The sequence below is a fragment of the Drosophila kikkawai genome, chromosome 3L (genome assembly GCF_030179895.1).
Source record: "Drosophila kikkawai strain 14028-0561.14 chromosome 3L, DkikHiC1v2, whole genome shotgun sequence".
Classification (NCBI taxonomy): domain Eukaryota; kingdom Metazoa; phylum Arthropoda; class Insecta; order Diptera; family Drosophilidae; genus Drosophila; species Drosophila kikkawai.
In genome coordinates, this window is record NC_091730.1 from 10,833,140 (window position 1) to 10,860,102 (window position 26,963).

At 41.1% G+C, this 26,963-nt stretch overlaps 3 protein-coding genes across 3 annotated transcripts in view; 2 read left to right on the forward strand and 1 right to left on the reverse strand.

Annotated features, from left to right (window-relative positions):
* Window positions 1-8,324: 8,324 nt before the first annotated feature.
* On the forward strand, window positions 8,325-13,621 carry Sox21a. The gene is made up of 3 exons (XM_017178856.3): window positions 8,325-8,628; window positions 9,576-10,197; window positions 11,977-13,621. Exons 2-3 carry the CDS (start codon window positions 9,683-9,685, stop codon window positions 12,602-12,604), a joined length of 1,143 nt encoding a protein of 380 aa, XP_017034345.1. The 5' UTR covers window positions 8,325-8,628; window positions 9,576-9,682; the 3' UTR covers window positions 12,605-13,621.
* Window positions 11,014-26,963, reverse strand: part of Pex1 (peroxin 1) — a 35,973-nt gene continuing 20,023 nt past the window's right edge. The window contains exon 8 of the mRNA XM_070285750.1: window positions 11,014-11,139. Within this exon, the coding sequence (XP_070141851.1) occupies window positions 11,029-11,139 (111 nt within the window). The 3' untranslated portion in view covers window positions 11,014-11,028. The remainder of the gene's footprint in view (window positions 11,140-26,963) is intronic.
* Fbp1 (Fat body protein 1) lies at window positions 20,179-23,856 on the forward strand. The gene is made up of 2 exons (XM_070285928.1): window positions 20,179-20,374; window positions 20,452-23,856. The coding sequence occupies exons 1-2, from the start codon at window positions 20,284-20,286 to the stop codon at window positions 23,673-23,675; spliced, it is 3,315 nt and encodes a 1,104-aa protein (XP_070142029.1). The 5' UTR covers window positions 20,179-20,283; the 3' UTR covers window positions 23,676-23,856.

A 26,963-nucleotide genomic window follows, 5' to 3' on the forward strand; every position in this document is an offset into this window, starting at 1 on the left:
TCCTTAAACTGGGCTGTGTGGGTGGAGAAGGCCAAAAAAAAACGCTAAACACTTCCCAACGACGGCAACTTCCGGCCAATCAGGTTGACAAAATCCACCAGAGCGAGCAGAGATTGCTCAAGAGCCGCAGCAACTCAACGCTCAGGCTTCAGCCCGGGGCAAAATTACCGTTGGCCACTAATTAATGGCAGCCCAAGTCAAGTTGAGGTGCAAAAATCCAAGTAAATTTAATTAATTTTACGCTCTCTTAGGCGCCGGCAATTAGCGTTAATTGAGAAAGGTCTGCTTCGAGGGTAGGTTAATTGCCAGAAGAGTTTGTCGTTTTATATGTTATTTCCAACATTTAGGAACTACTCTGATTAAATATTTACCTTTTTAAATAGTGACTTCAATAATAAAGAAGTAAATAATAACTAAGTGAAGAATGCAAACAATCATTTAATATAAACTTTTAGACTCATGATTGTATGAATTTATATTTATTTTAATTTATTCAGTAGCTGAGCATTAAATACAATAAAATAATAAAAATAAACAAAATTAATTAATTAATTTAAAAATAAAATAAAATTTGTAAGCCCTGGTTGAAGTCTAGGCTATTATATTTCCGATTTTACCGGTTCAAAAAAGCAGTGACAGTAATTTCGGGTACGTTTCGTATAACAGAAAAGCAGTTCATAAAGCAGTACTTGTTATATAAAGCGGTTTATGTCCACAATTTACTTGGAAATGTCTGGCAACACAGGTTTGTCAGTTAAAATTTAAAAATGTTTAATTTCTGGGTTTTTATTCGTGTTATATCCTTATTTTTTAACACTGTTCGGCTGGGGGGGAATTTCTTCCTTCACTTCCGTAGGATAAGCACTATTAAAAACACTCCCGCGCCGCAGTCGTAAAACACCAAAGAAAAATCACCGCAAGTAAAAATGTACCACCAACGAAAAGAAGTAGTAGGCCGGGGGGGCGTGGTAATTTTCAATATTAAAAGAGTGGACTTGGTCCGCTTTATTCGAAATCATAAAGGTAATTAAAAGTACAAGCTGGAGTGAGAGATCAAACAACTAGGAGAGCGGGAGCGGCCGCTCAGCGATGCGACGATCGGCCAGAGCCGAAGCATCCGCTAGAAGAGCGGGAGCGAGAGAGCGAGCTGAGGAGCTTTGAAGAAGCGGGAGCGCTTCGGAGTCGCGGGGGGCGGGAACATAAGCTCCTGACCTGAACATTCTCCCCCCCTTGCGAGGATACGCAGCAAAATATCAGAAGTCCTTCGCTCGAGAAAGTGTTGGAGTCGCTGAGCGGTCGTCGGCATGTAGAAGTGTGTGATGATCCTGTCCACACGACTGGCATCGGTCGTTACTACGGCAAGATCCTCCAGAATGGTGGTGGGCCAAGCAGTTGACGCAGTATTTCCTGTCGATGACTGCCTGGAGCCGTTTCTTCGCATCAAGCCGAAGAAAACGGTGGCACTTCCGAAGAGGATGGTTCCCTTGACAGACTCGGCATTGGTAGGATGAAATACCTCGGGAACGTCTGCTTTTGTTGTCGTTGTATGGAACCCAGTAGTTGAAGGAGTCGGCGGCATTGGTCACTCGTGTGGAGAACGACGAAATCCGCTGGATAGGTGGAGATATTTGTCGGGTGTCATCACGAGGAATCGGAACACTGGAAGATGAGTCGCTTGGATGCAACAAAGTGTGATGTCGACCGTGGCAAGTAAGACAGTTGTGGGCGCTTGTGCAATTCCGGAGTGGATGACCGCTTGCAAAGCAATTTAAGCACAACTGCTTTTTCTGGATATAAGATGATCGATCGACTATCGTCATCTGAAGGAAGCGTGGACACAAACGCACTGGATGGTTCTCTGCAGAACACAAATCGCATCTTTTGGACGTATGTAGAATCCTCGTACTAAAGGATTGTAGTACTCGTGGCGATGGGTTGGAACTTATCGGTTTAGATGAACGAAAACGTGTCACAGTAGGCTGGAGAGAATCTATGGCTTCCAGAGTTCTATAGCGCTCTGTTAGGAATGAATCAAGTTCCGGCCACGTAGGAATTTCGGTTTTTTGTTCGATGGATTGCTCCCATAATGAAAGCGTCAGCTTCGGAAGTTTTGTGGAGCACAAATAGACAAGGAGGCAATCCCAATTCTCAGTAGAAAGGCCGGAAATTCTCAGCGATGCTAGACAATTTTGGATTGTATTTTGCAGCTCCTTCAAGGCTGCCGAGGATTCGCGTTCAATGGACGCCATGTTAAATAATTTCTTAAGTTGATTGTTTACTAACGCGCGTTTATTTTCGAAACGATCGTGAAGCGCTGACCACGCGGATTGGAAGCCATCATTGGTCAGTGGAGACTTCGTAACGATGGCGTGAGCTTCGCCGCTAGTTTTGCCGTTTAAGTGGAAAAGCTTTTCCACTGGAGTTAAGTTGGAATTGTTCACGTACATGGCCGTAAACAGATCACGAAATGTGGGCCAGCGCAGATAATCTCCGTCGAAGATTCCTGTATTGCATGGCGGAAGATCGCAGCCCCTCGAGAATGTCTCTGGTGGCGGAGCTGCTCTTGCCTGTGAATTGGAGACGGACACGCGGTCAATGTCTTCGCTCAGCTTGGAAGCACATCTTTCGTACACCGCATAATAGTGTTCGTATTTATTTTGAAGTAGCGGAAGATTTCCGCTACTTCCCTCGTGAAGAGCTGCTCTGGAAACGGTCTCATACTCCCGTTCAACCTTTTCCCATAAGGACTGGATCTGATCTAGACGGATCTTTAATGTGAATGAATTGGGCTTGGAAGTGGATGCCGCAAAGATCTGGCTTTCAAATTGGATGAGACGGTTGCTAGTTGCTATAAACTCAAGCATAGCAACGTCTAGAGGGCCGTTGGCTCTGGATATCTCCCTCTTCTGACTTGCGTCTAGGGGAATTGACCTTTGTCCTTCTGACATATTTATATTCCTTAGGGAGTAGGCAGGAGTGACCAACAAAGTAGGTGAATGAAGCTGCTGGATTGAGCAGAATTTTCAAAATAAAGGATGTTCGCAAGAATATGCTGTAGAATTCGAATGGTAGAATTATTTGCTCCCAGTACCGTCAACTAAATCGAAGGAGTAGCAATGTGAGACGGTAAAATCGAAACAAATATGGATTGCAAGAATATGCCGTAGAATTCGGATGGTAGATGGTGGAAATATACAATCTCAGAATTGCAAGTAAATACAGTGGAAAAAATTTACTTGAAGTAGAAGCGACGAGAATCGAAAATATATGTAGTGGAATCAATATTAATTGGAGCAAATGCGACGAGAATGGAAAATTTATTTGTAGTGGAGCCAATATTAATTGGAGCAAATGCGACGAGAATCGAAATTTATTTATATTTATAAATAATTGCGGAATGGAAATGCAGAGTTTTTTATTATTTTCGTATTTAAAATAAATGCAGGAAGGATGTAGATTATTATTATTATGCGATTGCGGATATTTAATCGAGTGCAAAACTTTAAAAGTAATTGTGATTAAGTGATTGATTAATTATTAATTAATTAAAAAAAAATATATTAATTGTAAAGAAAAAATAATTAAATCGGAATGGTGGGATTGGAACACCTGACACTTTTCTTCTGAACTTAATGTTCGTTGGGTTACGCTGCCGGCGATGTAAAGCTCTAGTGTATGCATATGTATGTAAGTAGAAAATTATATGTCGCGGCGGCAGCGGAACTATGCAAGGCGCAACAATGAAATGCACAAAAATACGGACACTGGTTTACAAATTTTTTGCAATATTTTATTCTTTATTTATTGTATTTTTTGATTTTCTTGTTTTATATATTTTTTAAAAATGTTGTATGTAATGGATTTGTATATGTTAATATGGAGAAAATATAATATAAGTATGTATATGGATTTATATTATAGCACTGGATAGCTATTCGTAGGCAGCGGACTGTATTTTGATTGTTAATAAATTCTTTTTATTGGAGTTTTTATTTTCTATTGTGCGACGACATAAAAATCAATATTTTTTATGTAAGCCGATGTATGGACATATGTATGAATTTGTGTTCTCATGTAGGAACCGTTTTGTACATTGATGTACGGATAAATGCCAATATGTAGAGGAAAGCGGACGAAAAGAATATGGCGACGTTTAAAACGGAGACGGATTGAAACCATTTGCCAATTTTATGAAGTGGAAAATAGGAAATGGAAAATTCCTCAACTGCCGTTGTCAGGAAAACTCGCTCTTGGAGTCGACACGGAAAATTAATCTTGCAGCAGAGTGACCGAAATTAATTGTTCGGACTACTGCTGAAGATCGGCAGCGAGGGGGGCGACGGAATACGGAGTACTTATCTTGGAAGCAGAGAAACGCCGAGAACTGCTGGTGAAGCGGAGTTGTAGAAAAAATCCGGAATCCAAAATCCAAAATCCAATAAAATCCGGAAATCCAGAAATCCACAAATCTGGCTCTGTAGGACCAAAATGTTCGGCTGGGGGGGAATTTCTTCCTTCACTTCCGTAGGATAAGCACTATTAAAAACACTCCCGCGCCGCAGTCGTAAAACACCAAAGAAAAATCACCGCAAGTAAAAATGTACCACCAACGAAAAGAAGTAGTAGGCCGGGGGGGCGTGGTAATTTTCAATATTAAAAGAGTGGACTTGGTCCGCTTTATTCGAAATCATAAAGGTAATTAAAAGTACAAGCTGGAGTGAGAGATCAAACAACTAGGAGAGCGGGAGCGGCCGCTCAGCGATGCGACGATCGGCCAGAGCCGAAGCATCCGCTAGAAGAGCGGGAGCGAGAGAGCGAGCTGAGGAGCTTTGAAGAAGCGGGAGCGCTTCGGAGTCGCGGGGGGCGGGAACATAAGCTCCTGACCTGAACAAACACTTAAGTTGAATTTGAAGGCAAAAATGCATTGATTTCATTTTGGAAAGATTTTCTGAGTTTGTTTTTTCAATTATAAAATTTTTAAAATATTGTTAAAATATTGTTGTTGCTAATCAAGCATATTTATGTACTATTTATAGGCCAGAAATGACTCCTTCACTGCGTTACTAGCTTAGAACTAAAATTATATTACTCCGCAGGGCTATAAAGAAACTAAGAGCTGAGTGCTTCCCGACTTTTAAGCAATTATAAAAAAGATTCCTTGAAATTTAACATCTATTGGTGAATTTCTGTGTGACTATTGAAATATTCCCAGCTCAATCTGCCTCCTTATCATCCACCAACCCACCTCGCGCCTTCCTTTTGGCCTCATTTAAAACACAAATCACGATTAGCGCGACCGCATTTCCCCATTTGCGGTCGAACCAAATAGAAAGGAAGCGAGGGAGCTAACAGAAAGAGAGAGATAGAAGAAGAGAAAGAGACATGGAAAAAGGGGAGTTTCCAAGTATGCAAAAATTTTATGCCACGTTTTGTCGTTAAAATCCCTGTCATAAATTACTGCAACTAAACGCAGCCAAACAATGCTCCTCCGATGGTCTATGGTGGTTCACTTTGAAAATACCCAAAATTATGACGTTGGAGGCGGTGACACGTTGAACACCAGCAAGGAGAGTTACTGGGGATACGTTTCGGGTCAAATTTATAGTGAAAAGAACCTAAGAACATTTAATATTTAATACATTTTGCTTATTTTCATATATTAGCTTAATTTGTGCTAAAATTTAATTTACAAAGTAACAAATTTGAGGACAACATAAATTGCAATGCTGAACACCAAAGTTAATATTAAATATTAATATTTTTAAAAGTCAAAATAAGTAGATAACTCCAGAAAGAAGTTTCTTGTTATATTGGGAAATCAAGAAACAAACTAATTATATTTGTCCTTCCATTTAATTCTTTTACACATTTACTTTATCGATTCAATGTAGTATTTCCCCTACCTAAATATAAATAAATATAAAAGCAAATGAGCTTAAATTGTAAACAAAATATAATTTGTACCCAGTTATTTTTCCTCAGCTGTATGCATGTGTTCCAAGTTCTCCGACTGACTGTGATTTCTAATGCCATCCATGGCTGCGCCGCATTGTGCTTGGCGTTGACCACATAATAGGACCAGGCCAGCCATAATGTCCATTAAGTGGGAACAAATGCTGGAATGTCGGGGTCCCGAACTCACTATCCTGTCCCAGCTGAGAGCAGTGTGCCCTGCCAGCCGATGATAAGGCGCATCTCCGAAACGTATCCTCTCCAAGGACCAACACTTGGCACTTAAGACCACCAGTTGCTGACGCCTTTTGTTTTGGCCCCGTCTGTTCTGGCTTTCGGCCAATAAAATGCATTCAATTCGCATGCAAAACAAAAAGCGATAAAAAACGCGTCACCATTGAGAACGCTTCTAAGCAGCAGCCCCCCTTCCGCCGCCCTTAAATCCTTGGGCATTGTCTACGCCATTGGTCCAAAAAGCCCGACATCGACATGCGCGCAGACACGACGGTGTGAGGGGGTGGCTGGGGGTGGAGAGTTGGGGCTAGGGGGTGGGGGGTTCACACACACACATACATACTCTCTTTTGGAGCGCTGCCATTTTTATTATTGTAAGGGGGAAAAATGGGGAAGACAGTTGTTGTAGCCGCTAAATGCGTTTCCTATTTAGCATTTGTTTTGCTTGACGTGGAGAGCGCAGTGGGTGGAAAGGGGGCTGGAAAAGTCTACAAAAGTTACGACTCTTTCGAGAGCGACGCCTGCGCAGAAACCTAAAACAAGTAGGAACATATTCTTTTTATGGCGCCAACAGTTGTTTTTTAAAAATTTCATTAAATTGTTCAAGCAAAGGTCATAAATGTAACATAATCAGAGAATGCATTTATTACTATTTAAGAAGCTAATTAAAATTATAAAAGCTATTTTGGTTAATAACAAAAACCAATCAAAGTATTTGTTGTTTGAATTCAACTTTAATTGATAACCTTATTCGTTTGGTTCTTATTCCTTCTATTCTAAAAAATTCAAACGATTCGTCATAAGGTACATAGATATATAAAAAAAATTCAACTATGTAAATACAATAATTATTCTGCGAATTTTTCTATCAAACACTGAAAGAATTCTATACAATAAGCAAAGATAATTCCTAAATATTTTCAACTGAAAATTGATTACGCCTGCACCGTTAAACAGATCGACTTGACGGTGTGACCCCCAGATTATTACATAGTTGTTTTTTTTTTTTTTATTTACTCTACGCTATAAACTCGAATAGGGTCAACCCTTTCCAACAGGAAAGCGGCAATGATAAAGAGGGTCATTTATAAGAAATATTAGCAAGTCGAATAAGGTTTGTTATTTTAAGGGATCAAGACTGATTGGTTATTTCTAGATGTAATTTTACAGAAATCGATATTAGGATGAGGAATTTCCTGTATGGCAGACAAGGAGACCAATTGAGCGACTCGATAACAAAGAGGTACCAGCAACCTTACCTCACCGGAATGTTTCTGGCAAACAAAACCAATCAGCTATCGATCGATTACGGAAGCAAACAAGTACATGGTTTGGGGTAAATGAAAGATAAACAATCAAATCGATTTACCATGAAGTAATGTAATCTTTGTATCAGTTTTCGTTAATGTAAACTCTATAGTTTTTATTACATTTAACTTGAAAAGAATCATCTTCTGCTAATAAAATTTTAAGATAAGATTTCTCGCAAAAAATAACATAATATATATTTAAAAATCCAAATAAATATATCTTTTTAGTGCATGCATTTAAGTGATCAAAGATAATAGAATACCCTTTTGGGACAAGATACATAATAAGTATTTTTAAGCAATAGAGATATTATCAGATCGCGGAGAGCAAAATGAACAACGTTCGGCAAACAAGTGAGCAAACACACACTCACACACACACCGAGAACGAGGAGAACCAACACAAGGCGATTGTCAACAAGATACAAAATGCAGATACAAAGATACTCAGATACAAAGCAGCAGCAGCAGCGAAATTCATATCACTCAGCCGCCACGTTGACGCGTCCTCCAAAGGAGCCGTAAAAAAACTCTACAAAGCGTGTGCTCTCTCTCTCTCTCTCTCTCTCTTGCCCGCCATCTCGCTTGCACCCTCCACAGCACAGGCTCTCTCTGTCGCACTCGGTCCTTCTTGCGGCAGCAGGCAGCAGCAGCAACCAACCGAGCAAGCAACCACTACAATGACACACACACCCGCTCACACACGCACACCTCTGCTGCTTCTTGCCCTTTTTTGTACGGGTTTGTTTGCCGTTTTTGTCGCAAGTTTTCGAATGCCACAGAATGTGTTTTCAAATCCAAACTGTCGCGCACTCGAAACGGACGCGTTGCGCTGGTCTAACGGTCAAATAATACCTGCCACGTTCGGCGATAAAGTTGATAGCTCTTGAATATAATATAATATATATTCTAAAAACTCACAGCTGTGCATTTGTGTATTTAGAAAGATCAATTAAGATCATATAATATATGGTGTTAAAAATAGTACTGATCCGTGATTTATTAATATTATAATGAGACCAACGATCGCTTATAAAAAATAAAAGCGGATTTTAATTGTTAATTGAGTGAAATGTATCAAAGGGAATACAAATAGAACCTGTATTTAAAAGGAAATTAATTCTTAAGCAAGGTGAGTTTGGTTCTTTTATGAATTTAAAATAAAGTCAGTGAGTTGGGATTTACCAGGATTACTTATGAATTAACTGAGCGTAAATAAAATGAATTTGAATATTTTGATTTAGCAAAAGGTGATTTCAAAATAAGCGAAAATATTTGATAAAAGATAAAGTGTAATCAAATATTTTAAAATATACTTAATCCGTTAATCCGAATTTACCAGGATTACTTTTGAATATTTAAATATTAAAACAAAATGTAAATATTTAGCATGAATTGAAATGGATTTAAATATTTTGATATGGCAAAAAGTGTTTGGAAATAAGCAAAAATATTTCATATCCGCTGAAGTCGATTCGAATATTTTAAATTTATTATTTTACTTAAGTTAATCCGAATTTATTTTCTTAATTGGATATTAAATAATAAACCTAAAAATCAAATAGGTGTTTTTTAAAACCAATAATTGGAATATGAATACCAGTAAACGGGAAAAATCGTAAATTAATGAATACAAGTTAAAGAGTCATGACTTCTTTACTATAAAATTGTGTTCCTTTAATTTTCTAAATATTGTTCACTTAAGAGCGGTTTCTTAAATACTGAAACTATTAAAAAATGTTTAAAACTTATAAAAAAGACAAATTCAACATAAAACACAAAATACCAAATACAACTTTTTACCAAAGTCAGGATATCACGGGAAATCCCCCAAAACTGAAAGTCAAATTTTTGCTTAAATCGCTTATCAAAAACACAGATAAATATTTACACCTTAGAGTCATAAAAATAAAACCCCGCTTGAGCCCCCTTTTAACAAGAATTAAAAGGAGTAAAAAGGAGAAGCATTGTGCTTTTTCGCGCACCAATCAAATGGCTAAATGACTCATCGAGCAGCAGGCTGGGGTCCCCAAGCTAACAAGGCATATCTATTGAATACCATTTCCGTTGGCATTTCAGGGCTCGAGGAGCAGCAGCAGCAGCAGCAGCAGTACCACCTGATAATTACCACCTGCACTCTGTCAGAGTCCCATTGGAGCCCCCATTGGCATCCCCTTGGCAGCATCATGACGAGCATCTCCGCGCTCCTTCATCGCAGCCACAGCCACAGCAATGGCTACACCAGCAGCGGGAGCAGCAATCACAGCCACAGCAGCAGCCTTTCACCGCAGTTGCCCGGCATCAGTTTGGGCCTGGGTCTGGGCATGGGCATGAGCATGGGTGTGGGTGTGGGCGTGGCCACGGGTAACTCCACAACCCCACCGCCACCGCCGCCAACTGACCTCGCCGTGCCCTCCGCTACATCCACGCCAGTGGCGCCCAAAATGCACCACCATCATCATGCGAGCTCCAACGGCAATGGCAACTCGAGTGCCAGTGCCAATGGATCCCACCACAGCCATGACCACATCAAGCGGCCCATGAACGCTTTCATGGTCTGGTCGCGGGGACAGCGTCGCAAAATGGCCCAGGACAATCCCAAAATGCACAATTCCGAAATATCAAAGCGGCTGGGCGCCGAGTGGAAATTGCTCACCGAAGGGCAGAAGCGTCCATTCATTGACGAGGCAAAGCGATTGCGGTAAGTACTGCTCACTGGGGGTCTCCTCCACAATACAGAGAGGGAAAAATGGAAGGAATATGATTTTAATCAAGTTTTAGAAAAGGTCAAGCTGGCAGGTTAATTATTATTATTATTAATATTAGAGGGAAATTAATTAATTAGATCTAAATAGACCTTTTCTATCAAATAATAATAATAGTTTCTCTCCGTGTAATTAAATTCCCAAGCTTAGGTGGTAAATGGTTGGGAAATTCTAGCTAGGTTTCAGTTACAGCTTTTCCCAGTTGGCAGCTCATTCGCTCAGTCCCTCTCTCATTGCTGTCTGGCCACAAAATTTGATCGATTAGCTAAGACAAAGGCTCACATTGTGAGGAGCTCCTGGGTGCATTGTGGAGCTCCAGAGTCGAGGATTGTGTCCGCTCTGCTTAGTCAGAATTCCATTGGCATTGGCATATCTTGGGTAAACATTTCAATTGAAGTTGTCAAACAAAAGAGAGTGGCAACAACACATTGCATGAAATGCTTCATTCATTTAGCATTCTTCGTTACTTTATTTACCTTTTTGGAAAATGCTCTATAGAAGGAGTTAAAGCCTTGCTAAGGGGGTTTTAATTAGGAATAAAATGTTTTATAAAACCAAAGAATATAGAAAATTTCTAAGGGATGAAACTATGTTGAAGGGCAAGGTCTTCAAGATCTTAAATAAAATTACAAGAAGTATTAATGCCTGGCAAAGACTATCTAAATTAAATGAAGAAATCATAGAGACACTTTGTATTAATTCTAATAAATTTAAAAATCATAACAAATTAACTTACGTGCATTTAGAGTATATTAACTCTCGTTGTTTTACAAAATAAATAGGTAACCTTCTTCTTGTGCTCCTACGATAGTGGTTTCTTTGACGATGACGAACCTCTGTGTTTGCACTGTCATAATCCTTTTATTGATTGGATTGGCCTGCCAAAAGCAAAATGTGAAATTTTATTTTATGTACATTTTATGACATTTATAAATGAGGCAAGGCCCGTCTGAGGGGGCTTAAACTAATGGCTATTCGGGGTTTTCAAGCGAGCATATCGAGTGAAAAGAACCACGAATTTTGTTTAAATATTTGCCAATGCGCGATGATAACGAAAACAATATTTTTTTATTTTGTATTTTTTTCGGGTCTTGCGATAACGCAGACATAACTGACCAAAGAAAGGAAAGCCAAATAAAGAAAGGCGAAAGTAAAACAAGAGCAGAAGACACAAAAACACACACCTTTTTATCAGGTTTTATCGTTTTGTCAAACAAATGTCAACAATTGCGCATTGTTGCAGCTGAGAAACGGAATCGGAATCGGATTCGGACTCTAAAAATGGAAAGGGAATCGAAGTTGGAGTGGGAGTTGGACTGAGTTCTTTGCTAAATACATAAAGACCAAGTAATCTTGTGCATTTTGTATCTATATGTACATATTTATAGGGAAGGGTTCCGATTCCCCTGGAGTTTATGATCTGAGGCACAAACAGAAAATTGTTAGAGAGATAAATATTTAAAAGATATATTTAATATTGAAGCTTTGATCTAAGAAAGTAATAGGGAAAATATTAGATTGAATATATAAATTTTGATATAAGAAAAATACAAATTATATATTTTTCGGATTTTTCCTTTTCCTTTTCTACACAATAAAATCAATTTAAAACCCCTTTCCACCTCATTATTTCTCTCTGTGCCTTAAAGTTTATGATATCATCGCTAACTCGTTCGATCTTTTGATCGGTATTCCAACATTTGTTCAATTTACAGCGCCCTGCACATGAAAGAACATCCCGACTACAAGTACCGGCCACGTCGCAAACCCAAGACGCTGAACAAGTCACCGGTGCCGGGAGGAGCAGCCAATGGTGGCGCGGCGGGAAGCGGAGGAGCTGGTACCACTCACCCCGGCAGCTCTGGATCGGGTGGCTCCTCCACGCCAAAGGACATGCAGCCGCAGCTTTCTCCTCTGGGTCAGACAATGACGCACCTGCATGGACACCATGCACATGCCCACCATCACCCACAGCACCCGCACCATCCACATGCCCACCCACACCCGCATCACGTCCACCTGGCCGCTGCCACGCTGAGCGCCAAGTATGGCTTTGGATCGCCGCTGGAACTGTCCCTGCCCCGTCTGCCCAATGCCTTTCCCGGCCTGGCGCATTACCCGCTGGATCCCACGCTGGCCCTCGACTTGCAGGCCCGCCTCCAGGCCATGTATGCCGGCAGCATTTACCATCCATGGCGCTACCTCCCACTGATCAGTCCGGACACACCGCCCTCTCCGCCCAGCAGTAGCGGCACTGGCATCTCCTCCTACGGCTGCGTCAAGTCGTCCAAGTCCTCGCCGAATCCAAATCCGGCAGTGGGAACGCCGCCGAACATCATTTGACCGACTCCATTGCGCTTCGGCGCCGGCACCGCCGCTGAGCACGCGGTGTAGGATGATTCGGATTTGGATTCAAAAACGGATCCCTCCGGTAATTGGTCACTTGATCACCCCGCCCCGAAAATAGAGATCCTAATGTTAGAGTCTAGTGTTAGTTGAATATCTGAGCGTGTCTTTTGGTTTGGATTTGGATTATGATTTGAGTTTAGTTAAGGAGGCACTTGGTATGACCAAGGACCTTACAATAACAAGATGAGTAACGCTAGGCGAGTTTTAAGTATTTAAATTGGTTAAAACTAAACAAAAAATCTATTAAAATAATTTTTTCTATATTCTTAGGCATCTAGAGTATGCACATGTATTTTTATTTTAAATGGCGTTATGCATCTTGTTATAATAAGGTTATTTTTTATTTAGAAAACTAATTTCAAAATAAAAGCGAAAATTTTATTTTTTAGATATTTTAGTGACCTGTAACTACCGAGTTATAAGCTTAAGGGTACTTTTTGCATTCAAAACTTTGATTATTCTTATTTTTTATAAGAAAGGTTAAGTTATAAATCAAGCTTGCTAAACTATTTTCTAAGAATAAGTACTTTTATATTTTATAGATTGATTTTCTTATAGATATTTTTAAAAATTTCCAAGACTTACAAAATATGATTTCGATTCTGTCATTTTGTTTCTCTTTAGGCTGTATTTCCGTTTCGATTAAATTTAAACTTTCAATTAGTTTAATAAAATTTATTGTTATTTAATTAGGTAAAGTTAGTTAAGAGTCCTCGCTTATTTCAATTATTTGAATTAATTTAATTTGAATTAATTTAACTTTAAGCACATTCCAAATGTTTTTCCCATCAATTGATTAATTCCCAATAGTTGTTATTGAATGAATGAGATATCCAGGAACCCAAAATTAATGCTTTTCAAGTCTTTAGTACACTAGATTTGTTAAGGCAATGTCCACTTTTGTGTAATATGTATATGATTGTAAAACTATATATTTTAATGTGATAAATGAGCGAAAATTAATTGAAAAACAAAAAAAAACTGTAAGAAAATAAACGATTTTTAAACAGCACACGGGCATTAAGCACATAAATGAATACGTGACTTGGTATATGTGATGGATGGCTACATTAGTTCAACATCATCCTGGAAACGTGAGCGAAAATCACAGCTCGCAATCTGTCAGGAGTCACTGCCAAGCGCCACAGGCTTCTGAATAATAACGACAATGTTTGCTGATGCGTTGATTATTAGTTTAAATTGCCGACACGCCGCGAGGGTGAATCTGTTGGATAGATGGCCAGGATCGGAGGGTGGCCATACTCCTTAATGGGATTCCTTCACGCCCACTTGTTTGGGCGACCGACTGTGAATAGGTTACCACTGAGGCGTGTCAATAATTCTCAGACCAAAAACAATTGACACTTTTTTGTCTAACGGCAAAACAAAAGCAGCAACCCACCACTATAAGGGCAAGAGAATGGGAAATGGTAAGGGGGAGTGTTTGGGTGGCTGGATGGTAGGATGGGGGCGGGACAGAGCAATCGCGACAGCATCGTAACCAGCTGAAAAGCCGCACATAAAAGTCACACAAATGCCACGCTGCAGCCAACGAAACTGCTGATAAGAAGCGCCAAGTGCCGAGGAGGTAGCGCCACACTCAGCATCCAAAGCCCACTTTCCACTTTTCTGTTCACAGTTTCACTGACAAAAAATAAGAAAGTAATTTCAAGGACCTGGAAAAATGGAAATAATTTATTATTAACCTTAAAATGTCAATCTACTATATTCATTAAATTTCTATAATCCTTTTCTTTCTTGTAAAGCTGTAGAAAAATAATGTTCCTTTTTACAAATAGTTTCAAGAAACATTTTTAAAGACTTCAAAGAAAATATATATTGTCTAATCTACTTTGTATAATGTTTTATTTAACTTTTAATTTAATTAAGTTTTAAGTTAAGTTCAAGTTAAAGTTGTTATTTATAACCTGTATTTTTTTTCTAGTGTTTATGGTCTGGCAGAACACACGCACATCCAGGACTTATGGGGTGGTGTCTGTGCCGCCTTTTGTTGCCCGCAAGGTCGTTTTTATAGTGTCCTGGCCCTAGTCACAGGTCCACCCGAAACCAGTCCCAGACTCGAACTTGAATAAGCATTTAATGTTTGCATTTGACCTCACCTCCACACAGACAAAGAAGCCGGCGGGCTGAGGGGCAGCTTCCATTCTGGCCAAATCACTTGTGCGAAACTCTGTGAAATGCTACAACAATATTTGTCCAATGAAATTGTAAAGGCAGCGAAGAGCCACCCCCAAGAGAGCAATCCCCCGAAATTTGGTCGACTGTGGGAACTTACAAATTACCAAAACGAGATCTTCTTTTAGAGATCACAGAGCGGTAATTGAATGAAATTGGTTTTTAAAGGACTTAATCCAATAGAGAGCCCTTTTTGGTGTGTTTTTTGTTTTATATACAGGTAATTAACTTAATTTAATAAAAGAGTTTGGAATTGTTTTTGATTAGTTGTTATTAATTCTTATATTTATAATTACCAAAGTTATATGGGTAAGTATTCTCCTAAAATCAATAGAGTTGTTTTTAAGACTTTAAAATGCTTCTTAAAATATGCAAACCAAAATTTTAAAGCACAAAATTTATTGTAAATTTCACTGTGTACATTTTTGTAGCATTCTTTTGGACATTCTTTTTAAAGATATTTATTATATTCCTTACCTAAAATTTAAAAACGGTTCAATAAAAACTACAATGGAATCTGTTGGAGTTAAAAAAAAGGACTTCATCATAAAAATTTCCCCAAAATCATCTCTCTTACCGCGTTCACCACAAACTTTCTTCTTTAATTTTTATAATTTAATAAGTTAAACCCATCCCTTGGGAATATATCAAAACTTTGGACCCTGTTGCTGCAATTATCTAAAAATTTAACGGGTCAACTGCTTGGATGCGTTCCAGGAGCGAAGTCAACGGGCTATCAAAACTAACAGACACGCGTAGCACGTGCAACCACCGACCGCCCGACCCCTGATCTCATCATCATCTAGCTTCACTCACTTGTTTCAAGACAAATAAAAACATTGAAAGCGGAGTCGGTGAGGGGGAAAAATAGCAGAGCGAAAACGTGTGAAATAAAAGTTTGTTTGATTTGCTTTGTGTGGCGGAAGTCGGTGAAGTAGAGAGGGGGTAGTGTTGAAGGGGAATGTTGAAAGGAAGCGCTAGTATCGCGGTGACAAAAGAACACAGAAAGAAATAGGATATTGACTTTAAGAAAATAAGAAATAGCTGAAGATTAGATACCCTTTAATCAAAACGAGAAATAATTACTAGTTTCAAATGTAGATAATCAACTCAATAAGGATTACAGCTGTTAAAATACGATTTTGTTTATTTAAAAAAATATTTAAAAATAAGAAAAGGGTGTAAATTATTACTCATACAAAATTGTAAAGCTTTAATGTTGAATTACAGCTTTTTAAATAATTCTAAAGTTTTGCAATCTTATTTGTTATAGTCTTCTTTAACATTAATTAGAATTATTTCGATATAATTTAAGACTGCATTTTATTTTCAAAGAAATATCCAAAGAACTATTAAATTATCCTGTTTTATATCAGATAATTTTTAGACTATATCAAAATAAAATAAAATTTTTTCCCTGTGACAATAAGACAGTCGAAGGTTTTCCCTTCTTTTCAGCAAACGAAACCCTGAAAACACTACTCAATGCAAGGAATTTTTTTGTTTTATTTTGGCAGGATGCTAGATGCTGGCGGAGGTCACCCCCACACCCCTTGACTCTATCAACACTTCCAGCACACGACTCCTGCTCCTGCCCTTCCTCCCATCCTTTGCTATTTCAGTCCTGGCACACTCACATCCGTTGTGATAAAAAGAAATATTTTCTTTTGGCAGCAGACTTTGGCCTTTCTTCTTCTTTTTGGCCCAATGCTTCATTATTACTATATTTATATTTATTTGCTGTACTTTTTCTTTCATTCCCGGGCACATTCCATTTCATTTTGCTGACTGCTGCTGACTGGCGACTGTTTAAGGTGGCCCAGAGAGCGAAAGAGCCCATTACGCAAAGGATATTGTGTGGCCATGAATCAATTGGCCAATGTCCACAAGAAAAAAAGTTATGCCCGGAAATATGTTGAACCGCCAAAGCGATGACATTCCATTTGCATTTTTTAGATTATTTTTTTTAGGCAGGGACCCGAGGCCAAGGCACCCAACTTAATCGCGTGTAATAAATTTTAATTTTTTAAGCATTTGTAAGCACTTTTATCAGCGCAACAAAGGACGCTTCATTTTTTTTAATGCCAAGCCAGCCGAAAAAGAAGGAAAAAGCCAAAAAGGATATAAGATTAAGACGCCAAGGCGAAGTTGAGACATAAAAAACAACGCCGAGCAAATTAGCCGCCCAAGAGGAGAGCGTGGGGTGGTGTGGCTGCTGGTGACAGAGGGGAGGATGCTGCGGTTTATCACGCCCAAAGCTCGTCGAACGGATATCCGACGCATGGAAGACAAACAAAAAAGGCATTAAATCGCATTTAAGTCAAAGCGCCGAGCGGCTACAAAGCCAAGAACGAAAACGAAACCAAAAACGAATGGCAAGCCCAAAACCCAAAGCCCGCCACGAAGCCAGAAACATCCACCACTTTGTCTTGACTTGGCTCAGGAATCGCAGGAAGAACAAGGACAACTGGCACTCGAGTCTGGAGACAAGGATGTATTTTCAATACTCAAGAGCTTATCACACAGTGTCCTTTGGAGAGGGAAAGCTGTGCCGAAATGCGTGTTAAATGCTAGAGAATCATATCGAAGACTTCAAGTTTAATGTAATGTTAATTTTAATGCAGAACAATACCTTTTAGAGCTATATTTGAGTTAAGAATTTGAGTGTTTTTCAAGATGATAATATATTAAAGAACTATAGAATATAGATTATAATTTCCTTAGAAGGATATAAGAATTTATTTTAATTATTAATAATTCAAATCATATGGCAAATTCTATAATATATTTTTGTGGCTAGCTAATTATGATTCTATGTATTTTTGTTTCAAAATGAATACCAAATACATCTAAGACATAACTTAGTACATAAACATTCCTTTATGACACTTAATTGGCCACCCAAAGCAGCATTCACTGCATTTCAAGAGGTGAATTGCGACCCTTGATAAGGGGGCTATAGCCTATAGGCTCAACTGCCTGGCCTTATTTTGATAGCCTGAAAACCCGGGAGATTACCTCGATCGCTTGGAAACAGCCAAATTGGGAGCAACGGTCAGGGAACTGCATTTAGCATATGTATGCACCAGTAAATTATTCATATTGATATACTGCAGCCGAAAAAAGTGAAGCTACATTGAGGAGAGCAACCGAAATGGGCGAGTAAACCTGAATGCAAAAGCCATGCAACAAATCGGCCATGGCATTACTATGCACATAAAGCGCATTCCAGCAAATGTCCTGCGACGGGAGCAATTAAAACGAGCAGCAGGACGCCGTAAATGCACAATGCCGGAATGTTTTTTTTTTTTACTGCGCTTACAGTGTCGCAAAAAGTGCGTCCCCGTCTGCGGCACAAAGGAGCAATTAATGCGAAATTGTTGCTGCATAATTGCTGAACATGCAGCAAGGGCCGATTGGCATAAAGAAGCAATTAATGCCGCACAAATGCGCTTGGCATGCATAAAAATGTCCAGTGGCAAAAAGCCAAGTAAAGTGCAGCAGAGGCAAATCAAAGCCGCTTTTTTACGGGTCATTTTTTGGCCGGAGACGAGAGCTAAATGTTGAATGCCCGGCCGGAGCTGGCAAACAATTGCAATTACATTAGAAAAGACAGAAACATAGAAGTGATGGTGCTTAGATTTTGGCGAGGTTAGAGATGGCAAAAATAAGGCTCTGAGTGTAAGCAAAGAACTAGTATTTTGTACCTATATTAAGCCATATTTTAAAGTATAATATTTAAATAGAAAACCTAAAAATATTTACAATATTAAAGATGAAAATGTTTGAAAACTTATATTTTAATTTCTAGTTATTGCGTAAAATTCTTATTTAAAAAAATGTGAAATACGTTTTCTAACCACGTCTCAAAATATTTTTAATAAAACCAAGAAATAAGTGTCTATAAATATATTTTAATATTTATTTACTTTTAAATACCATTTAATTTAATTTGAAGTAATCCGATTTTTCTGCGGGTTCTTTGAAACCTTAAACATTTAAAATAACATTGTTTTCTTAGATAACTTTTCCAATTCGATAGATATATGTTCATCCCTAGTTAAAGCTAAGCTATTGCCACCCACGTAGCGATTTTCACTTCCGTTGCATGCCAGGCACATTGCAAAATTGTCGCAGCGCAGACACAACCGAAAAAAGGCAGCAAAAATCGCTTGTCGAACACAAAAGCCACGGACAAACGAATTGCCAATTTAAATGTGAATAGAAAAATTGCATCGACGCACCCGCTCATTGCTCACACGCCCACTCCACCCACACTCCTTTCGTAACACTTGCAGAGCATAGTACAACGCAGTGGTCCTGCCATCCTTTATCCTTTCACAATCGCCAATCACTCACTCACGCGAACAATGAAGCAGCCAAATGCTACGTGGCCTTCATTTTGGTGGTACGAATCTGCAGCTGTTTACTTTACTGCAGTGGATATGGGTACCTCTAAGCAATATTTGCTAGATTTTGCATCTTAAGGATGTAGTAAAGATATTAACAAAACCCTAAAATAAATTTAATCTCTATTACAAAATATTTTCATTTAAGAAAGCGAGCTTAAAAATACTTCTTATTATTTATAAACTAACTTTGAACTTTAGAAAATCCAAATCCAAAGCCAGAAGAACTTGACATTTTTGTATTATTTATGACTGTGGCTTTGTTATAATTTCTAAGCAAATTTAAAATATTTATTAATCAGGCAATTAGTAATAATTAATTAGCTAAGACATAAGCAATTGAAATAGGTCAGTCGGGTGTTATTTTTTGCACATAAAAACATCATGACTTCTTATGGTTATCAGCATTAATTTAAATTTTTCCATTCCCACATCATAGCTTCCTTATTCTTATCAGTAATAAGAATGATGAAATAAATGCTATTTTTTACAGTTAAATAAATCGATTTCTAAGCTAATTTATACTAAAGTTTCCAGCTTGTTTGTTAAAAATAATTATATAAATATATTACATTTGCTGGCAAACACATGCGCCAAACAAAAGTTGGAAGATCGGGCACTGGCTTAGGGATCAATGGACCGATTGAGATAGAACCACAGCAACCAACCAGAGTTTGCCATAAAGAGGCCCAATGCCCCCATCAATTTCGGGAACAATCTGTGACAACAACAACAAATTTAATTGCATAATGAGCAGGCGGATTTTGCAGCCTATGGCCTGATAAACATATTTTCGCCCGGCAAAAAAGGCATTCAACCCAATCGACTTGGGGTTGCAGTCCAGATGATAGCTGGTGTGGGTATAAAAGGCGCAGCAATCTAGCTGAAAGATGCAGTTGCCTGCTGGTCTGTGTCTTAGCATTGTGCCAGGAAGAATCTCCCGAGAATCTACCACCTACACATCTCTAGGACACTTTATACTAGTCAGTGTAAAAAGAGGAGGACAACATGAACTGGATTCTGTTGTTGGTGGCCTGTGCGGCCAGCGCTGTGGCAGCAGGAAGGATTTCGATGAGCCCAGAGCGGGTTCAGGGTATTGGTAAAATTTCATTCAACAGAAAAATAATTTAGTAATTAATAACTGAAATTATCCTTTCCCCCACTCCGCCCCCTTAGAACGCTTGTCCCTGGAGGACCTGCAGCTTCAAAAGTTCATCCTCGACATTGTGCAAAACATTCGCCAGCCGCTGCAGCAGAACGATCTCATTCAGCTGGATCAGGGTCTGATTGTGGACAGCCAGCGGTATCGTGGTGGCATTGATGCAGAGATGCAGCGGGTCATTGACCTGGACCGCCAGCGACGTCTATTGGATGAGCACGAGGTGTACACTGTGGGTCGCCTGGAGGATGTGCAGCAGCTGCGCGGCATCTACCGCCTGCTTGTTCGCTCCCAGGACTTTGATACCCTGCGTCGCAATGTTGTCTATCTGCGCCGCAACATTAACCCCGTTCTGCTGGTCAACGCTTTGGTCCTGGCCATCCGGGATCGCCAGGATACCCGCAACCTTGTCGTTCCTGCTGTCCAGGAGCTGCTGCCCGAATTGTACTTGGATGGGGATGTGATTGAGCAAGTTCGAGGCGTCCAAAGAGAGCAAACCCAGCGGCCTTCGCTCATGGACATCATAGGTCTGCGCCAGCGCCAGCGCATGAATCCCATGATGAACATCCTGATGCCCTGGCGGGAGATCCACATGCAGATGGCTTTGATGAGGCAGCAGAATCGCCAAAACATTCTGGGCAAGAACCGTGTGGTTATCCGCGCCGAGAATCAGGGACAAATTGAGGGCACCTCTCTGCTGACGGACGATATTGCTTTGCGCAACTTTGTCCAGAATCTCATCCAAGAAATGGCTCTGCTGGAGCAGGATTCCCAGGACTCTCAGGAAGATGAAATCCGCAATGTGCTGGAGCGCGACCAAAGGATCAATAGGGAGGAGGAGGATCAGTGGATCGGCCGTAATCGCGAATGGAACAACAGGGAAAGGGAACTGGGACAGGGTGAGGACTCTGGCCGCCTGCTCAGCGTGAACCGCCGCCGTCAGCAGGAGGATCTGCAGGGACAGAGCCAGGTTAACCAGAGGGAGCGCTTCCAGCAAATCCTCCGACGGGATGATGATAATGATGACGACGACAACGATGACGATGATGACAATATCCGCTTGGGACGTGTCCAGGGAGGTCTCCGCACTGGCGGAACTCGGAATCTTCTGCGGGTCAACCGTCGCCGCCTGCAGGAGGGACAGCGCGAGGACATAAACCAAGAGAACGATGATGATGTCCGCATGGGTCGCGTGCAGCTGGAGCGTGGAAACAGCCAAGGAGGAATCCGCATGGGAGGAGTTCAGGAGCTGCCCACTGTTAACGTAAACAGCGACCGCCTGGTTCATGTGGGCCGCCGTCGGATGAACACCATCCAGGAGGATCAGCCATGGGGACGCCAGCGTTACATGGGCATGATGAGGGGAGATCGCATCAGTGAAGGACGTCGCGTTGGCCAGCAGGAGGATGTGCGTCAGAATGACTGGCAGATGACGAGGCAACGCCAGCGCCTGGACCAAAATGAAGAGGAGCGCGAGCAGGGACGTCGCGTTGGCCAAGAGGAAGATGTGCGTCAGAATGACTGGCAGATCTGGCGCCAACGCCAGCGCCTGGATGATAATAAGAAGGAGCGCGAGCAGGGACGTCGCATCGTAGGCCAGCAGGAGCAGGGCAGCTATGCCGATCAACTGGAGAGCGTGAGCCGCGACGATGAGCGCCTGGTGCATGTAAACCGCCGTCGCCTGAACCAGGACATATCGCAGCAGCAGCAGCAGCAGCAGAGGATCATTCCCCGCAGAGTTGGCTCCATTGGTGAGGGTCGCCGTGTGCTAGGAGAACGCCTCATCCAAGATGAGGATATCCTGAAGCTTATCCGCGGCGAAAAGCGCCTTCAGCTGATGACCGACGAGGAGATCCTGGAGATGCTGAAGAGGAACCGCCAGCAGCGTCTGGAGAAGATGCAGAATGACAACGATGATGACGATGACAATGACGACGAGGATGAGGTTCGGGGAACACGAAGCCGCCGCAGTATCTCTAATCTACGTCGCGAGAACACCCGTCGCAGCGAAATCCTCCTGCACAATCTCCGCCAGCTGGTGGCCCGCCTTAACCAAGAGGCCATCTCCCAGGGCCAGATGACCAACCAGCAGCTGCCGTGGCTCAACAATCCCCGCCAGACGCAGTCCGAGAGATACGGCCTTCGCTTGAACCAGATCCGCGTGGACTCCATGCGCAACAGGGAGATCCTTCAGCAGATCGGCGAGATCGAGCAACGCCTCCAGGAGGTGATTGGCCAGGTGGTGAACCGGATAAGCATCAGCTCTCAGCGCGGAGAAATGGAAGAGCAGCGCCGACTGGAGTCCCGAATGGCCGACGTCCTACTGGGTCGCCTTGGCCAAGTGGGCATTCTGAACATCGTCCGTCAAGTAGTCCAGGATAATAGCCAGCAAATCGACCGCTCTGGCCTGGGCATCCGTCTCAGCGATCCAGTGGTGCAGCACACCCTTCGCCGGATTGTGAGGATCGTTGATCAGCAGCGGGAGCAGATGCTCGGAGGCTACCGCCAGGAGCAGCTCCAGATGCGTGGTGTGACCATCAATGATGTGCGCGTGGACAAACTGCGCACACGCATCGAGGAGCACGACCTGGATCTCAGCAATCTGGTGGAGCAGGACCAACAAGTCCAGCAGGTGGTTGTGGGTCGCCAGCGCCGCCTCAACAACAAGCCCTTCACCATTGACATGGACATTACCTCGGACCGCGATCAGGATGCCATTGTCCGTGTGCTCTTGGGACCCGCTGAAGATCAGCAGGGCAGGCAAGGAGTTTCCCTAGAGCAGCGCCGCCGCGACTTTGTGCTGCTGGACGCCATCAATGTGCAGCTGCAAACAGGTCGCAACCGCATCCAGCAGAGGTCCGTTGACATTCCCTGGACAACTCGCGATGTCACTCCTTTGGGTGAGATTTACCGCCGGGTGATGCTGCAGCTGGGCAACAAGGGACAGCAGGAGCTGGTGCAGGATTTGGTAGGCGAGAACGGAGGCTTCCCCCAGCATTTGTTACTTCCACGCGGTCGTCCCGAGGGTCTGCCTATGCAAGTCCTGGTGATTGTCTCGCCTGTGCTGGAGCAGCAGGAGCAGGAGATCGAGCCGGAGATTGACATGGGCATTGGCCGTGCCTCTCTGCGAGATGTGCGTCCTTTGGGTTATCCCCTCGACCGACCCATTGACAACGAACAGGAGCTGCTGCAGCTGCCGAATATACAGATGCAGGATGTGGTCATCGTCCAGGAGAACTGAACTGAACTTAATAGCAGATCGACAGACTGAGTGTAACAATTGGACCCCTCTGAGAAACCCCACAACGAATCCTAGTTTAAGTCCTTCGAATTTAAATCAATTTATATTAGCCAAATGTTGAATACTCTTGTAACTTTTTTTATATTATATATTTCTTATTAAAATCCTTGCAAGCAATGCAAACAAGCATTAAGAATCGGTGTTTTTTGTTGGAAAAGATCCCTTCTACACCTAGAAATAGACCTCAAACCTCCCACAGGCCAAACTCCCATCTCCTCCTCATTGAAAGTCTCACTTTTCTCGATTTTCCCCACCCCAGAGTTGATGATGGTTAAATCATCGTTTTATTGCTCCTCATCCTGCACTCACATTCACCTGACTGACTTTTCTAATTTCGAAAAACAATTTCAATGCAAATTGCATGTCCTTTAGGAGTAGGAGTAGCAGCAGGAGCCGGTAGGGATTACAGGCAGCTGCCACGCCCCCAAACAATGGATGCCAAGGATGGCCAGACAATGCAGCGTCAAAATAGCTGGCAGGCAACCCATCCTGAGACTATAATAGACTTTTCTTATTCCTCTCCAACACAACTCAATTTGTATTTATATATATACTCCAATGTACCCGGATATACTATGTATATATGTCGGTATATCTGGCCTGGCGCAGACGCCCAGCGAAGCGTCAATTGCCAAATTAATTGGCCGTAAAAAATTGAAAATGAAAATATAATCACACTTTCCGTTGTCGAGCACTCACGTTGTCACTGGAGCTGCTGGCTCAGGTCCAAACGGATCTGCCGTTTAACCCCTCTATGTATTCACGCTGTAGAAGCGTTTTCTCATCAGTCCTGGCTATAGAAGTGGATCCTGGAGAGAATAGGGGAATGCTGGGATGGTAAAGGAAGCGAAGGGGACGTCACCACCAAAGGGCGTCAGACATTTCACCGCAGGCGCTTAAACGTTGCATTTTTCCAGCTTGCTCTGCACTCTCATACCTGAGATAATACCCTGTGGAATCATAGTAAGTATGCTGGAATAATGGTGAGTTTAGGTGTAGGGTTATATATTATTTTACTAGATTTTTGGGTTTTATAATAAAAATTATTTTGTTGGCGAAATAATATATAAAAACTTATCAAAGAATAAAAGAACTTTATTATAATTTCTAATTAATAATTCCCAAAATGTCATACTTTGGTACCTAAATAGATACCTCTATATTTTATTTAAATAAATTAAATTATATTAATTTCACAAAAACAAACCACTCACTATTCAATCTCCTCCCATACCCTATATTTTTCCATCCCACCTTCAACATGGAGGAACAAGGAGAAATGTGGCACGTTGCATAATGGAAAAATTTTCGCACTCGACCTGATACTGTTTCCCCAACTCGTGCCGCCTCAATGCACTTTCATTATCTTCGAGTGGTTTGCCGTTCATTTCATTTCATTTTGCTGCCAACCGTTGTTGATGTGCCCTTTCAGTCGTTTTTGTACTTTTTGTACTTTGCTATATAAAATTTAAAATGTTGTTTTCTTTAGTTTTTCAAAGTCTGTCGAGCTGATTAGGGGTTTGGATTCCTGGAGTTGGGGAATTACACGAGCTATTAGGCAGCCGCTTAATGCGAAAGTAATTATGTCTTGTTAATCAGACTGAGGCTGTGTGGGGTCAAAGGGTATTTAACCCGTAAGTTTATCCGGGGGAGAGCCCTGCGTCTTGAAGGTAGCTGAAAACCGAAAACTTTTGTGATTAGCAAGCGCCCTTTGCCGCGGTGCAGATAGCGTCTTGAGAAAAGCTGGAGAGGTTAGCACTTGAAAAAATTAAGGTAATGTTAAAAAAAAAAAAATTATAAAAGGTATTAAATAGTTAAGGAACTGTAAATTAATGTAATATATTAGAAAATATTTTTAAGTAAACATAAAATAAGTCTAAGGACAATGTTTGCTTCAGAGCAAGTCATAAAGTCATTCTACATATTTATAAACATTACCTTTAATTTAATAAGAAATTTCCATTCTTATCCCAGTGTAACTCCTCCGGAAATGCTTGTATAATTTATGTTCTGCCTTGGCGCTGTGCAACGGAAATGCCGGCGCGTAGTTTTGCCGCGCCTACAAACTCCTTCTGATGTTTGCACAAATTTCGTAGCATACTATTCAGCGGCAAAACTTTTGGCACGCAAATTAGCGGCCACGTTTGTTTCGCTGGGGGAAATAGTCAGGGGGACGAAGGAGGAGCATCCCATAGCTTGTTGCAAAAACTTTTTCAGTTATGAATATAAAGTTTATTTATTAAGCAAACAAGTTGGCAGCCTTATCTATGCCGTGTCCTCTGATGGTCCTTTCTCCCGTCAGTTCTTTTTGTGGCTGGCAAACAATTTCGCAGTTGGTTGAGCATTCTAGTGCGAAATGGTAAGAAAGTTGTGGGTGAAACGCAAAAATTCGCCTGAATGGTGAGAGGAATTAACTGAACGACTCTTTTCCAAAAGTTCTGAAGAATAGAACGTGAAGGTTTCTTGTGCCATTTACTGATAATATTTTGGAAAGGAAATTTGGAGGAAGAAAAGAGAATTTCTTAATTCTAAAAATGTAATAGAAATTAAACCAAAGCAATTAAACTAGATACAAGTTTAAATATTCTAAAAACAAATAAACCCACACTCTGATATGTCTCCAAGTCATACAATACTTTAATTATTTAATTTAAAAAGAAATTTCTAAAAATCACTGGATTTCTTTTAATAAAAATATATCAAAAACTTCAATTCCAAATCCTTTGTGACATTTACAAAATATTTAGCAAAACTGTCCAAGTGGATGTGGGGCAATCAATCCAAGATATTGGGCTTCGACCACCTTTTATGCGTAGACGTGTGGAAAATATTGGACGGAAGGGAGGCGTGAGCTGGCTCCCAAATCAACTTGGGCCCAAACCCTTCCTTCCCACACCAAAACGGGGCATTCAAAAATGTACAATAAACATTTTCACACGCCTGCTTTGGTTATAGGGGGGAGGCTATCAAGTTGAGCAGAAAACTTTTCGCTATTCATGCAGATGTACACGCCAAAAAATTGCTAACAAACGGAAATGTGATATACGCGCGACAACCAGAGCACACACAAAGGCTAATGGACCAGGATGGGGCAGGGGACTTGAAGAAACCAGAGGCGTAGGCAATAGTATCCTTTTCTTATGTTATAGTTGGACAAAATTTACAACCTAAAACCTTATTTCTTAACATTAAATTCAAATAATTCTAAAAATTGTTTTGAAAAGTTTT